Raw genomic sequence first — 16,053 nt, forward strand, 5'->3', positions numbered from 1 at the left:
TGTATTAAATGTATTCTACAATTGATAAATGTTTTAATTTTATTTTTGTAATATTATTTTCTGATTATGTGCAGAAACTATTAATAAACTTGGAAGCTACACTCTGAAACTGCAAGTTGTGTTGAATGAAAGTAATGCAGATACTTACGCCGGAAGATCTCTTCCATCTAAAATATTTAAATTCAATATAATAGGTAAGAACTATATTAGTGTTGCTGGGTTAAGAGTATGCTAACTGCGTGTTATCTGCCCCCAGAATCGGGTGCGGTGGAATCAGTAGACTGTCTTGATCAAAAGTGCAGAATATACGTGTGTTGAATAGTTTTTTCTAAAAGCTGTATTATGCATTTAGAAGTACAATGAAAGTTAGTCAGAACACATACGCATTGCTTCTTTGGTTTGTAAATGATAACATTCTTTACAGCCTTTATTTTTTTCACCTTCTCAATCAATGTGACAATAGTAACCTGTGCAATGTCATGCAGGATCTGTGTAGACATAGTGCTAGTTAATTTAACTTTGGAAGTGGGCTACAGTGTTGCTCACTGAATTTTCTTCAGCTCCTCCATTTATATGAAGTCCTGCACTGCCCTGAACCATGGTTCAGTTTCCAGAAATAAGATTTGAAGTTAAGAGAGTTTGACTGTGAAAATGCTGCTCTCATTCAATATATGAATACTTGTTTCTCTCCACTTCAGCGGGAAAGCCTCAGAAGTTTTCAATAGGTCTTTTGGATCCTCCATTTCGTGTTGGAATTCCATTCATTATTCCATTAAGCGTGCAAGATGAATTTGGTCATGATGCTTATCTGACCGATGATATTGTACCACAACTTGAGGCTAGGTAATGGTTTAATAACTTCATTATTTCAATGCTGCTTAAAGATATTTCTGTTTAACAGAAGCCAGATAATCCCTAGCATGCTAGAGGTTGAATGGGTATGCTTGTCATTTTAGTAACTGGCAATCCACCCACCTACCCACTCAGGACCAGATTTACAAGTTTTTTAAGGGGGGCAAGATTATAAAATGACACCCCCTTATGGGCTCATTCTATCTTATGGGCCCATAGAACAGAATGGACTCCATACCCAACTTGGCACACACCCCAGTCGGTGCCCAGGGCAAGCACCCCCTTCTGCCCGCCCCCCAGATCCGGCCTTGTTCTTGCCTTGCATTGGCAAAGAACTAGCTAACAGCTTGTGAAACTCTTACAGTTTGCCAGAGTATATAGAACTGATAGGGAAGAAATATATGTGCTCTCTGGATTACCACAGGTGGTTTTTAACTTTCTATCACTGGGAAAATAAACCCTCTCAGCTTTGTCTTGTCTCATTGTGTTAATAGGCTCTCATTTCTCTCTTTATTTTCTCCCTAGTGGCCTTCTCTCTCCCCTTCCTGATCTGAAGTGCTTAGATAGATGAAAGTAAGCTTTCTGATGTTTTTGTTTTTACTTCAGGTTCCCCCCACCCCGGGGAAATGCCCAGCTTAAGATAACAGAAAAGTAAGCTCTGTCTCTTCAGTAGTCAATAGGAGCTTGTCCTGGAGACTACTCAACCACTAATAGGCTTGAAGCAACCATGAAAGATGCCCAGCCAGAACAGCCACCAGGAACTACTCTATGAGAGTGAAGGATGGTGGCTTCATCAGCTTAGTCAGGGCTGCTTCAAGCAGCAGGAAGATGGGGACTAGCTTTTTCAGACTGATTTTCTTGAACTACTTCATCTGTAGTTTTAGAAATTTCAGTTGTATGAGGACTGCAGCTTATTTGGCTGATATACCATGAAAGAATATCATGACATAAAATAAACTTAGTGTTGTTTGAGGTGCTAGCCCCTGAAAAGATTTTATGTTCTCCTAAAACCTTGGTACAGATGACAGAAAAGAAGCAGAGGTGATGTAGCTGCTCAGAACGCTGAACACCATTTCAAAATTGTATGCAAACTGTCCTCCGGCAATATTTTACAAAGGCATAATCCAGAATTTTACCAGTCATGAGATCTGTACCATTGGATTCTCTGAGCTTTCTCTGTCTGTTCTGTTAATTTATAAATTTGATTTCTAAACTGCTGTCCCCCATACTTGGGCTCAGAGGGGTGTACAATATTCAAAGAAATCTTAAATATATATAATTCTCCTATGGTGATGGCAAAATGGAGCAGCCTGTTTGGTTGGGACTGTGCTGCATCAACTCTTGGCTCATGAACCATCTGTCACCGTCTCTGGCCTCCCATTGGCTGACTCCTCTGCTCCCACCTACTGCAGGCCCAGGAATGTTGAACAAACCACCAAAACAGTCTTAACTCAGAGACAGACACATTTCTGATGCTTCTCAGAAAGACCTGCTGCTCTACTGTGGCCTCAGGAAAGGCATTGCAGCAGCTGCTGGCAACAGACCTCTGCCACCCCATCAACAGCCCACACAGACAGCCTCCCAGCACACACAACCTCTGAAGGCTTCCAAAATAGCCAGGGAGCTGCCGCTGCCGCCGCCACCATAAGTCCTGGGAGCATTTCCTCCAAGAGCATGGCTGTCCCACCTTTACTGTCTTTTCTGCTACCTTTACTGTCTTTTCTGTCACTCCCTCTCTCCCTCCTCCCCTCAGCTTTTGTTTTCTCCCTTGTGGCTTTCTCTCTCCCCTCCCTGATCAGATGTGCTTAGATAGCTGAAAGCTGGATGGATGGATGGCTGAGAAGGAGACAGGGTTGCCAACTCCAGGTTCCTGGAGACTTGAGTAGTGGAGCCTGGAGAGGGTGGGATTTTAGGAGAGGTGGGACTTCAGACAGATACAGCACCATAGACTCCAAACTGACAATTTCCTCCTTGGTAACTATTGTTGCCAATATCGAGGTGAGGGCTGGAGATCACTCAGAATTACAACCAATCTCCAGATGGCAGAGATCACTTCCTTTGTTGAAAATGGCTGCTTTGCAGGGTGGATTTTGTGTCATTATACCCAGCTGAGGTCACTTTCCTCCTGCTTTGGTCTCCACTGTAGAGAAGGACTGTCCTTTTCCTAGGTAGAGGCTGGAGGGAAGAGATGGAAAGCTGAAGTCAGATCAGTTCCCCTACAGAAAACAGCCACCTTGAGGTGCATACTCTATGGCAGGGATGGCCAAACTGTGGCTTGGGAGCCACATGTGGCTTTTTCATACATGTTGTGTGGCTCTTGAAGCCCCCACTGCCACATTGGCTGGCTTGGAGAAGACATTTGTTTCTTTAAATCACCACTCCAAGCCAACTGGCTGCTTGTAGAATGCATTTAAAGCTAAAGTTGCTTTCTTTCCACCTCTGCCTCACTCCCCATCTATTCCCTCCCTGTCTTACGGCTCTCAAACATCTGACATTCGTGTCTTATGGCTCTCAAACATCTGATGTTTATTCTATGTGGCTCTTACATTAAGCAAATTTGGCCACCCCTGCTCTACGGTATACCATAACACATCCAAGCCAGGCAAAACACCACAGATAATGCCACAAGCTCATGCTGGTGCTAATGCCACAGGGCTGAACATGACAGGAAAGGATGGCAAAAATGCACTGCAAATAAAAGGAATACTGAGCTTCAGCATCTGTATGATTGTCATCATGCCCTCCCACACCCCGTGTAATTATTCTTTCTTATCTCCATGCTGGGTCTCTTTCAGGGCTTTGAGCCATCACAGACACGGGGATGCACACACATTCATCTATTTCAGCTGTGGGGTGGGTGGGAAGACAGCAAGGTTGTGGGGTTAGTGAGTGCCAATGGTTGGGGGGGAGACAGCAAGGGTGTGGGTGACTGAATGTCACAGCTGGGGATATGTGCAAAGTGATGTGCCAAGGGTGCAGGAGTAGTTGAGAGGAAGATGGTTGGGGGGTGAGTGGTATTAGTGTGGGGGTGGGAAGTTGGAAGGTGGGAAGAAACCAAGCATGGGTGGAGTGAATGCCTTGACTTGGGTGGATGCAGGGGGGGCACTCATCCAGAGCCTCTTTTTAGAGCCCATTGGATTTTTCTCCACAACAGGCTTTATTCCTAGTACAATCATAAACATGGTTAAAACAAGTTAAAAGCAATAAAACAGGTACAATAACCATTCCAGATGGCATCTAAAAACCACATTTATCTTATCCCAGGTGAGAGAAGTAAAAATAGTCGAGGCAAATGCAGTTCTCACCCATAGGCCTGTTGCTGTCCTCAACCATAGGCCTGGCAGAACATCTCTGCCTTACAGGATCTGTGGAAATGGACTAGATAGTGCTGAATACAGATGTCATTTGGCAGAGCGTTCCACCAGGTTCAAGCAAGGGCTGAAAAAGCCCTAGTTCTGGTTGAGGAAAGCCAGATATTTTTTGGACTAGGGAGCAGATTTTTCTCCCCTGAGCAAAATACTCTTCAGTGGGGGGGGGGGGTATACCAGAAGAGGTGGTCCTGAAGGTATGTTGGTTCCAGGTTGTTTAGGGCCTTAAAGGTTAATACCCAAACCTTGAACCTGATCCAGTATGTAACCTGGATCCAGTGCAGCTGGCAAAGCACTGCTTGGATATGTGCTGTTAATGGGGTTCCAGTGACAATCTGGGCTGCTGTTTTCTGAACCACTTGCAACTTCTGGATCACTCAAGGGTAGCCATGAATACAGTGAATGACTGTAGTCTAGTCTAGAGGTAACCATTGCATTGATTACTGTGGCTAGGTCAGGGCAAAACCAGAAGGGGGGCCAGTTGCCTGACCTGGTGCAACTGAAGAAATGCCAGTCTGGCAACATTTGTGATCTGGGCCTCCATCGATAAGGAGGCAACCAGAAACACACCCAGGCTCTTAAACTTTCATGAAGATCTGGTTGGTAAGACTGTGAGTGCAATTTTGGAACATTTCACTCCTTTGAGGTAGATGAATAGATTTACAGTTGCATTGATCTTGCATTGATCTTTTCAGCTTTTCATTTTGGTGATGTTATTGGTTATATGGAACTCTGTCCTCCAAGGCTGGTGTGGAAGTCTTATGATGTACAGCTTCTGAGATCTGACAAGATCAGGCTCGCCTGGGCTATAGGTCAGGGAGCAATTTCAAGTTTCATGCTTTTCATTTTCCTCACAATTCGCCTGTTTTTTGTAATTGGTTTGCAGTGTGGGGGGGGAGGTAGAAGTTAACCTTCCCTAGCGTGCCAGATAGTCTAGGACTGGCCCTGCTTGGGAACTAGTGTGCTCTCTTTTGGAGGTTTTTAAGCAGAGGTTCAGTGACCATCTGATAGCAATTCACTATGAATTTAAGCAGATCATGAGTGGGAGGGTAGGAGTGGAGGAGCCAATGCTTGGCTTTTGTGACCCTTTTTTATATGTCAGAGGTAGTGCTGATTGCCACTTTGGGGCCAGGAAAGAATTTTTCTCCAAGCCAGATTGGCCCAGGGATCCTGTAGGTTTTTTGCCTTCTTCTGGGCATGGAGCAGGGATCACTGGGAGAGTGAGGGAAGGGGGAGATAGGTATGAATTTCCTGCATTTTGCAGAGGCTTAAACTAGATTGCCCTTGGGGTCCCTTCCAGTTCTATGTTTCTCTGTTAACTTCTCCCCAATTTCTCAGTCCATTATTACTTTGAAAAACTGATTTTAAATGAATACTGATGCCAGTATAGAAGGCAGCCAGTTAGAAATAAATTCATCCAGTACCATTGAAAAGTAGAAAGTTAAGTTTGTATATAAATAAGAAATGGCAAGAGCTTTACACACATTTATTTTTATAGTTTCAGAGGGTAGTCATGTTGGTCTGCAGTAGAACAGTTAGATTTGAGTCCAGGAGTGCCTTAGAGACCAACAAGAGTTTTAGAGTGTTAAGCTTTCAAGAGTCAGAGCTCCCTCTGTCAGACACCAGATATTTGACCAAGGGAGCTTTGACTCTTGAAAGCTTATATCCTGAAGCTCTTGCTGGTCTCTAATGTGCTACTGGACTCAATTTTATTTTTATGGCACACAACAAAAAATTCTGATGCAAAACGATCAATAAGATCCAGCATTTTTTCCCAATGCTGGTCAATTCCCTTCCTTATTACAGGCCCTAATCCACATGGTTTGTATTGATAGAGGTCTCAAAAACACAGACTTTGTGGTGGCCCTTCATCTTTTCACCAATGGAAAAAGTGTTTGGATCTACCCTTTGTGCTTCTCCCAAGAATTGTCAAGAGACACTACAATAAAGTTACTGCTGAAAATACTAGGTGTCACAAAATTTTAGGCACCATGGCAACCTGGCCCTTGGACTGTGTCAAGCTCTGATTTAAACATTAACAAACTTCCTACCTATCCTGCCTACATATTCTGATTTTTCTTAAGAAAAGCTCAATATGCTTTTATGACAGTCTTGTGCGTGGATTAACAGTGAGACCAAATGCACAGCTAACTCTGCCAGTTTCATAAACCTTGGAAAAAATGTAAAGGTTTACAGTGATGTATAAATGGTAAACAAATAGTAATGGGCACAAACCAGGAAAATGGTGGTTTGTTTTGTTTTGTGGTTCATTGGGTTGCCCTATTCATTGGTTCATGTTGATATATGTTTTTTTCAGTTTCCCAAACTGTTTCATGGTTTGTTGGGTCATTTGGTTCACAAAGGTGTAGAATGGCCTTCCAATTGGCTAGAGATGGCAGACTTGCAAAAGACTCTTCAATAGACTCTCCTCTACCTGCTCTGCAAGTTTGGTGTGAATTGGATATCAGGAGGCCGAGCTGCAGTCCCTGCCAAAGCAAGTGCTCCCAGTAAAGTGCTCTCCTAGGAGTATGTCAAGCTGGGGAAAGAAAGGGAAATCTCCCTACAGTTTCTGGTCAGTTTCACTCCTGACTGATCAGCTGTTAGATTTTTTGCTAGATGATGGGGGGGGGGGAGTGAAACTGGGTTGAAGGGACAGGTCAGCTTTCCTTGACCAAGAAACTGGCCAGAAGCAGCAAGGGGCCAGAAGCAGCAAGGGGCTGGAGAAAAGTGTGCTGACCATTTCTGGTCAGTTTTATTCTCCAGTCTTCCTGGGAACAAAACTGACCAGAAGCAACAGGGGGCTGAGGCAAGATGTCCTGCTGATTGGAGGGAAGTGAAACTGACCAGAAGCAGCAGAAGACGGGGAATTTGCACCAAGATATCTGGAAAAAATGAACCAAACACAAACCAAGTGACACAACAAGGAAAAAAACTGGTTCATTTTCCAGATGGGGCATTGTGAAAGAAAACAAACTTTTGCAGTTCAGAGTGAACCACAAAATGGGTAAAAGCAGTTTATGGGTGGCAAAGGGTTAAAGAACACATCTCACACACACACACACACACACACACACACACCACCATTTTGCACTTTGGAAAAGCATTCCCGCAACTACATTTGGAATGGGAAAAAAAACTTTATGTGTTCTAGAACTAACTATAATGTGTTGTTAACTCATCTGTATATTTGCTGAAGATCTTAGGTCTTTTAATTTTTCTGTTGTAGTGGTTTAACGTTAAAGTATGAAGAAGTAGATAGAGGAACAAACTACGTTATAAAAGGTGTTGTTGCTAAAGGACTTGTGAACAGCTACCAGGGAAAGGTAGGCTGAATAACTTTAATACTGTAGTACTGTTTTGCTATAACCGTGAATAATTGTATAATTAGTATTTTTGTCTTTATCTCTGTTTATCTGTTTGTTTGTTTTTAACCGGTCAGTTGTCACATGGTATTTTTTTTTAGCTCAGAATCATCAGTATGTCTAATCTGATCGTTACGGTTTCTAGTGATGCTGAAAAATAGTACTGTAGCAGGCGTTAAAGTCTTTGACATGAAAGGTAGAACAACAGTGTCTTAAAGTAGGTTCTGTATAGAGGTAGTAAGTTTAGTGTACAATCCCTTAGAGAATTAGTCCAGTCTAAGCTCACTGAAAGTAGTTCTTAGATTGAAGCAGCTCTGCATAGGACTGTCCTTTTAAGTAAGATGGAGGCAATGGGAGTATATGTAGAAAGCAAAAATGTATTTAAATGTCACATATGAAGCTGCTTTATACTGAATCAGATCACTAGTCCATCAAGGGACAGAGAGATCTGACGTTCGCTATTTTATCCAGCTTTTAAATGGAATGTTTAATTGTTATTGTAAGAAGTCTTGAACTCCAAAGAAAGGTGGGATATCAATATTTTCATAAATAAATGTCTACTCAGATGGATAGCAGCTCTCCAATGATTCAGGTAGAGGCCACTTCACATATTGACTGGTCCTTTTATGGGAGGTGTCAGAGATTGAACCCTGAGACCTTCTGCATGTAAAGCAGAGTCACTGAGTCACAGCCCCTCCACTAAGTATTTCCCAGGAGAACACTTCAGTTTTTGTTTTCAAGGGTAACTGTGTAAATAAAGAAAAGCAAATGCAATGAACATTAATATTTAATTGGTCTTTTTCTATAGAATTTTGCACTGAAAATTATTCTTCCTGGATTGAAGGAAGAATCGCAGGTTTTGAAAATTAAACTTCTCCCAGGTAAGTGTAGTGTTTGGAAATCTTTGCACATTTGCGGGAAGATATTCATTAATCTTATTTGAGAGCTTTTTTTAAAATAAAAAGACTGATGTTAAAAGACTGAAATTAGATCTATCCATCTAATTTTCTGTTAGAGTGTTTAAGAAAATTTGGTTCTGGTAGCTGTTCTACCTGTTGGATGGAGTTAATTTACTTTGGCCCATTCTCTAAAATAGCAATTCACAATACTATTTGTTTGTTTGTTTGTTTGTTTATTACGTTTGACTTATATCCCGCCCTCTCCGCAAGTGGACTCAGGCAGCTCACAACATCAATACAATTAAACCAATAAAAAAAATAAAACCATAAATTATATTTTCGATTTTTAAAACCAATTCTATGGTGCTGCATCAGTACAATATAGGCGGCATTGAATTGTCTCACAGAATTGTGAGTTAAAATATGGTACTGATAGCAAGCTTAACTTATTGAATTTTCTGTTGGATTTTTTTGTGTGTGTAAAGACTTTTTTAAAAGATATAAATCTATAAAACAGATTAAACTTCTCCCAAATAAGTAAAATATTTGGAAATGTTTGCAAATGTTTGCTGAAATTAAGATGTCCTCTTTCCAAACAAAATAGAATGTAATGTGATATTACACTGTTATCTTTGCATTTATTTGAAGCAGCTATAGCTCAAAACATTATTCACAGTAATTATTTATTTGGGATTTTTAGTTGATCACTTAATTTTTCTGGCCAGTCATCCTGTCTGTCTGCTCTGCCTTCAGATACATAGTGCCATCGAGAGCAGTTCAGTGTTTCAGTGCCATTAATGCTGTATAAGTTTAGTTGCTTGGAAATGAATTATGTACGTGAAATTAACATAAAACATCTTTGTCTTGTTAAGATTATTTTATAGCAATTTTAAAATATTGGTATGTATCCAACCATCTGTAGGATTCACAGAGTGGGATTTTTTTCACTTTGCTCTCCTGTGGCAATCCTCTGAAACTGAGAGGGTCAGCAAATACCACTCTGTTAGGGTTGCCAGGTTGAATCTTCTCCCCAGCGGGGGTACTTGGGGGGGCATTCCAAGAGGGAGTGGGATCTTCACAACACAATGATGTCATATAGAAGGCAGCTGCTTGAACTCCATCACACATCTGATCTTCAAGTGGCAAATTCACTGCTTGAAATTCAGGTGCAGATGGCCCCCATAAAAAAAAAATAAAGGGAAGGTTCCCTTTAATTTTTTTTTTTTTTTTTGCAAGCAGACACTGCATGCCTGAGCTCCAATGTGGCAAATTTGCCACATTGGAATTCAGGCACAGGCAGCCCCCACTTGCCAAAAAAACCCCATTTAACAAGAACCTTCCCTTTAATTTTTTTTTTTTTTTTTTTTTTTTTTTGCAAGTGGGAGTTGCTAGTGCCTAAACTGCAAGCAGCAAATTCGCTGCTTTTCAGTTCAGGCATGGGATGGAGTTCAAGCAGTGAATTCACTGCTTGCAGTTCAGGCACTAGCAGCACCCACTTGTAAAAAAAACTTTTAAAGGGAACCTTTAACCTTCCCTTTAAATGGTTTTTTCTTGCAAGCAGACGCTTGGAGCTTGGAGTTCATGTGTGGGCCACTTCCACTTACAAAAAGCCATTTAAAGGGGATCCTTTATTTTTTAATCTGAGAGAACCAGGTTTGATTCCCCCCTTCTCCACTTGCAGCTGCTGGAATGGCCTTGGGTCAGTCATAGCTCTTGCAAGAGTTGTCCTGGAAAGGGCAGCTTCTGTGAGAGCTCTCTCAGCTCCACCTACCCCACAGGGTGTCTGTTGTGGAAGAGGAAGATAAAGGAGATTGTGAGCTGCTCTGAAACTCTGAGATTCAGAGTGAAGGGCAGGATATAAAGCCAGCAGCAGACAGGAGCCCATAAAAGCAGGGGAAACCCCACCCAGACGTTAGTGGTGGCAACCCTACACTCTGTCTAGGACGGGTGGCCAAACTGTGACTTGGGAGTCACGTGTGGTTCGTTCTTACATATTGTGCGGCTCTCAAAGCCCCCACCGCCCCATCAGCAGGCTTGGAGAAGGCATTTGTCTCTCTAAATCACTTCGCCAAGCTGGCTGGTGGCTTGGAGAATGCATTTAAAGTTGCTTTCTTCCCACCTCTCTCCCCCTCCCCATCTACCTTCCTTCTTTCCTTCCTTCCTTCTCTCAAACGTCTAACATTCATGTCTTGCAACTCTAAAATATCTGACATTTATTCTAGGTGGCTCTTGCATTAAGCAAGTTTGGCCACTCCTGGTCTAGAAGATTGGATACAAACCACTTAGTTGTGCCAGTTGACTTTTTAAAGGTTTGCTGATAAGTTGCATTTTAAAATTCCATAAATGGACAGTAAACTTTTGTTTGTAAACTCTACAGGCCCTCCTCAACGGCTAAATGTCAAACCAGATTCCAACATCTTGAAAGTTGAAAATGGGACAGCCTTCCCTTTTCAGATTGAAGTGCTGGATGAAGTAGGAAACATAACAACACAACCAAAACTAATTGTTCATTGCAAGGTAGGTACATCAATGCCTGGTGATTTAAAAAAAAAACCCGATAGCCTCATTTAGCGCGTAACATCATACTACTGAAAGTGATCGTTTAGGAAGTTCTTATACACCTTACCATTTCCAGTAAAAAGTAAATTTGACCTTTTACAAGAGCCTTTTTTGAACTCTGAAATCCAGCTATAGCAATATTTTCAAAACCACAACTATCACTAGTGAGAGCCAGTTCGGTGTAGTGGTTAAGTGTGCGGACTCTTATCTGAGAGAACCGGGTTTGATTTCCCACTCCTTCACCTGCCAGAATGACCTTGGGTTAGCCATAGCTCTGGAAGAGGTTGTCCTTGAAAGGGCAGCTGTTGTGATAGTCCTCTCAGCCCCACCCACCTCACAGGGTGTCTGTTGTGGGGGAGGAAGATAAAGGAGATTGTGAGCCACTCTGAGATTCGGAGTGGAGGGTGGGATATAAATCCAATATGCGTTAAGGACCATTCAGGCAACTGCTGTTATGTGAATGGAGCCGACATTTTTGTTCAGAAGAGTTTATAACAGGCCTTTAATATTAAAGATGTTACTATCTTTTTTATAGACAGAAGTATGGTGTCTTCTTGTAATGCTCTTTATTTTGTCTTGGACTCCTTATAACCTGTGTTCTTGATGCATGTTATGGCTTGATATTGCCACCACCTTAACGAAGCATGTTATTAATTGCTGGATCACATAATTATATTAGTTTTCAGGTGCTCCAGACCTTCCTGTATATGCTGTGGATTGTAGCAATGCTGGGTTGAATATCTTAACAGGACCAAATTTGCGTGTACAAAATATAAAGAAAGATCAGACACTTAAAGCAAAGATTGAAATACCTGTAAGTGACACCATTTTTTCAAAGGTGTTTTAAAAATTACAATTGAACAAGTCTCAAGTGTCATAGGGGCAATTCATTGACTTTCAAGCTAAACAGTAAAATGACTTAGCAGCTTCTTACCCTTTCTTGTATGTGTTGTTGTTGTTAGATATTTATCCTGCTCTCCTCACAAGCGAGCTTAAGGCAGGTAACAACAATTGAAATATAATGTACAAGTTAAAATGCAATATTCAATTTTAAAGGATTTAAAACCAACATCAGAATTTCCATTTCCGGGGTCCACTAACGCCTCCCACAAGAGCAGGGTATATAATGATTAGAGCAAGATCCATTCAGCAGATGCCAGGGCAAACTTATTAAAGGGGCAGTTCACTCAGGGAGTGTAGACATAGATCTTCAGGTGTCACCACCTCAACCAAAGGCCTGGTGGAACAGCTCTGTTTTACAGGCCCTGTGGAATTGTAAATGCCCTGCCCCTGGTCGAGGCTAAGCAGACATCTTTCAGGCCAGGGACTACCAGCAGATGTTATTCAGTTGAGTGCAAAGCTCTTTGGGGCATATAGGGGGAAAGGCAGCCCAAGTATGTGTAAATATATATTTCAGTTACCAGACATCCTATTATTTCTGTTTATTAACTTCCACCTTGTTTATCATTAGAGTTGCAAAGATGTGCCACCAGTGGAAAAGACTATTAAATTGCTTCCCAGCAATCGTGTTGCAAAACTACAGGTTTTTAGTATGGAAGGGGAAAAAGCTACTCAGATCAAGCACCAGGACGAAATTAGCTGGATTGCAGGTGACGTGATGCAGAATCTTATCTTCCAAATGTATGATGAGATTGAAAGAGAGATCATAATAACACCAGCTTTGGCAGAAAAAATTAAGGTAGGTGTTTTTCAGGAATTTTAGACTGAAGATAATACTGGATAAAAGGTTACTTTGCAAAAATGATGAAAGAGTGTCTGCTGGATCCAATGGGAGATTGTGGAAAGTGAGTTTTTCATGCACTGCATGTATTTACATTCCGATACATTTACACTCTAAATATGTTTGTAGGCTGTACTAAACCAAAGGCATGGAGCAAATAGCAATGGAAATCTGTAGGAAGCTGGTGCAACATAGTGGCTAAAATAATGAACTGTAATCTGGGTTCAGATGTCAATTCTGGTACAAGCTCACTAAGTGGCTTTAAGCAAGCCACTCTTTCCATCATAGTCTTCCTGTCTGTGATATAAGAATAATAATAACAGCCTGCTTTACAGGGCTTATATAAGAATTAAACAAATAATGTCTGTAAATCACTTAGAGTATTGAAATTATTGTGCTTCCCCTGAACAACCAAAAATCCTGTAAGTCCACCACAAAGGCACAGAGGCCAAAGCATCTTCTACTGCTGCCTTTGAGAAATTCTATTCATAGATAGGCTGCATCAGAACACAAGTTCAGTTCAGCCATCATTGCTAATAGTCATGGATGGACAAACATTCAGTGAATTTATCTAATTACATTGTAAAACAATCATAACTAATATCTATCACTACATCCTGTGGCAGTGAGTTCTACTCACAGTTTGTCAATTTCAAAGTAAAAATCTGTTTTTCAGGAAAGCATTTAATATGGATTCTGTGGTTGCCTACAAACAACCAGTGGTCACTGAGGTCTCAGATGACATTCATTTCTTAAAACTACAGCCACCATTTCTATTAAGGGTTTTTTGGGGGGAGGGGGGGAACCCAATGTGTTAACTCATTGCTAAAGATTTCAGATTTTTCTGTAAACTTGAAGGTTCTTTCAGGTTTGCAGAACAAATCTGTCTTGTCTGCTCATGGCTCTAATCTGAAGGCTGAGGGATACAAATTTTGGGCCATGTTAAGAATTATATATAACAAATGGAGACTGCAAGAAACTTGCTGGAAAATTCCCCCACTGTTGCCAGATAGGAAGGGGGAGGACAGCTTGGAGAGGCTGCAACTGTCAGAGTTTGGTCTGGCAGGTAGGTCAGGCAACCATTCAGCCACTCCAAGATCAACTATCCTAAGACAACTTTGGCGCATGGGAGGAAATGGAACTGCCAAGACATGAGGGCTGACCATGGGCCTCCCTCCCAACCCTACTTTTAAAGACAGGTGGGCATGTTGTAGCTATATACAGCTCTTAAATTTGAGATGCGTGTCTGCACTTACAGTGATACCTGTTTTTGATGAGGGTAGCATGCAGAGCTCTCATTGCTTTTCAGCTGTTGTATACTGTATGTTGTTCTTTTAACACAACTTCTGGTTCACCACTGTGATGCATATACCCACAGATTGTGTTAAAAGTAGCTTGTTGCCCTACCTTGCAGAGAGAGAAAAAAGATCAGAGGAAGTGGGGCAGAAACTGCACCAAAATGTCAGAGGAAAACAGAAATTTTCATTGAGAGCTTAGCTCTCTCCAAGGTATATGTGGTAGGACAGCACAGGGTGCTTCAACTTGCAGTTTTCTCTCAAATATTATATTTGCAATTTTACTTCTATGAATACTAAGGAATTCATAACTTTTAAATTCCATAAATATGTTAAATAGTGCATTTTTATATTCTAAGTAAATAATGAATTTTATCTTGTTAAAGCAATAATATTAGATTAGGTTTGACAGGACAGCAAATATTGCATATTTTTGAATTTTTCCCAAAATTTCAAGTGGGGGGGGGGTTACTTTAAAAAAAAAAGTGGCTTTAAAGTTTCCAGACATTTTAGATATATAGGAAGGAGGGCCAGTAACAATTAGTGGGGAAATGACAAACAAATAGAAAAGTCTTTACCTGCTCATAGAAGACAATAATAAAGGGAGACAGAAAAATCTCCTTGGGAATACAGTTCCAAAGTTTTAGTACCACGACCACAAAAACTTTTATAGAATTGTCATTTTTCTAGTCTCAGATGATAGGGGCACTTAAAGCAAGGCCTCTGAAGATGGTCAGAGTGAATGGGTAGGTTCATAACTGTTAATATCTATATATATGTTCAAAAAGTCTGGGGAAATGTAGAAAATCAATTACTGCATTTTATTAGACAAGATTTTTAGAAGCAATATATATCCAATAAAAACAGAGAAAAGGGTACTTTCAGTTACACTTGACACTCTTGATTGAATTTATTTTTGTTTTTAGGTAAATTGGACTCCGAAGATTAGTCGAGAACAACTGATTAAAGGATTGTTGCCTGATGTAAAAGTACCAACATCTGTAAACGATGCGCGCTATTGTCAAGTTACATTTCTTGATGACCATGTATCTCTGGAAAGTGCATTTATAGTCAGGTTTGTACATTTTGAAGTTGTAGAAATATTCAGTGATTAATTAAAGTGATGAGAATGCATTTTGTTGTCATTTGCAAGTGAGCAATGTAAATATTATAAAACATATGTTAAAACTTTCACAGCTTTAAAGTAAGTGTACTGCAAGAATATTGGGTTGGATCTTGTGTGAGTAGAAAGCAGTTCCATTCATGGAAGGGGAACTCTGGTCTTTATGGATTTTTTCCTCAAGCTTCAGCTGTCTGCTGCGTCCTATGGTGTCACTGGGGAAAGCCAGGAAATGGTGTTCTACAAGTTGAATTCTGTTTGAGAATCTTTGAACCCAGTCTACTGTAGAGATGCACATTTGCACAAAATAGTATAAAATCTTGGATCAGTCAGTATTTACATATTCTAAATAGCTTTTGATATATGGAGTAATTAGTCATTATTTATGTTTTAGGCCACTTCCTGATGAGGCAAAGCACATTAAATGTAAACTGAAAGGATCAAATGTATTACAAATGGGTGAAAAACTGCAAGCTGAAATTGGCAAGTACTTACACTTTTCAACAGTTGTATTCTCCTACCCCAATTCTACAAATAAGCATAATGTGGTGGCACACTGTATGCCTTATTACAGCAGCAGCCTGCGCTCAGCAAGTGTGACAGATTGCAGTCTATTGAATTACTCATCTTTGTGTTACATATGACCGTGACAACCACATATAGTTCTGTGGTGGCGGATGTGTGCTGGATGCAATGTGGGTGAATCATCCTGAGTCCTGTTCTGAGCATGGTTTATCAGACTCCAGAACTCTGTTTTTATAAATCTTAGTGAAGCCTAATTTAGTTTTGTCTTTTAAAATTACTTCATATTCTGTTTCATATTTATATTTTATTTGCATTGCTATTCCTAGAAAATG

The 16,053-nt window shown here is 40.7% G+C and overlaps 1 protein-coding gene across 1 annotated transcript in view; it reads left to right on the forward strand.

Moving 5' to 3' along the window:
- Positions 1-16,053, forward strand: part of SMCHD1 (structural maintenance of chromosomes flexible hinge domain containing 1) — a 122,222-nt gene that overhangs the window by 44,354 nt on the left and 61,815 nt on the right. Inside the window, exons 19-27 of the mRNA XM_060243944.1 lie at positions 75-194; positions 699-843; positions 7,447-7,543; positions 8,391-8,463; positions 10,859-10,998; positions 11,720-11,854; positions 12,512-12,739; positions 15,003-15,151; positions 15,591-15,679. Coding sequence (XP_060099927.1) covers positions 75-194; positions 699-843; positions 7,447-7,543; positions 8,391-8,463; positions 10,859-10,998; positions 11,720-11,854; positions 12,512-12,739; positions 15,003-15,151; positions 15,591-15,679 — 1,176 coding nt within the window. The remainder of the gene's footprint in view (positions 1-74; positions 195-698; positions 844-7,446; positions 7,544-8,390; positions 8,464-10,858; positions 10,999-11,719; positions 11,855-12,511; positions 12,740-15,002; positions 15,152-15,590; positions 15,680-16,053) is intronic.

The sequence above is a fragment of the Heteronotia binoei genome, chromosome 7, assembly GCF_032191835.1.
Source record: "Heteronotia binoei isolate CCM8104 ecotype False Entrance Well chromosome 7, APGP_CSIRO_Hbin_v1, whole genome shotgun sequence".
In the NCBI taxonomy this organism is placed as follows: domain Eukaryota; kingdom Metazoa; phylum Chordata; class Lepidosauria; order Squamata; family Gekkonidae; genus Heteronotia; species Heteronotia binoei.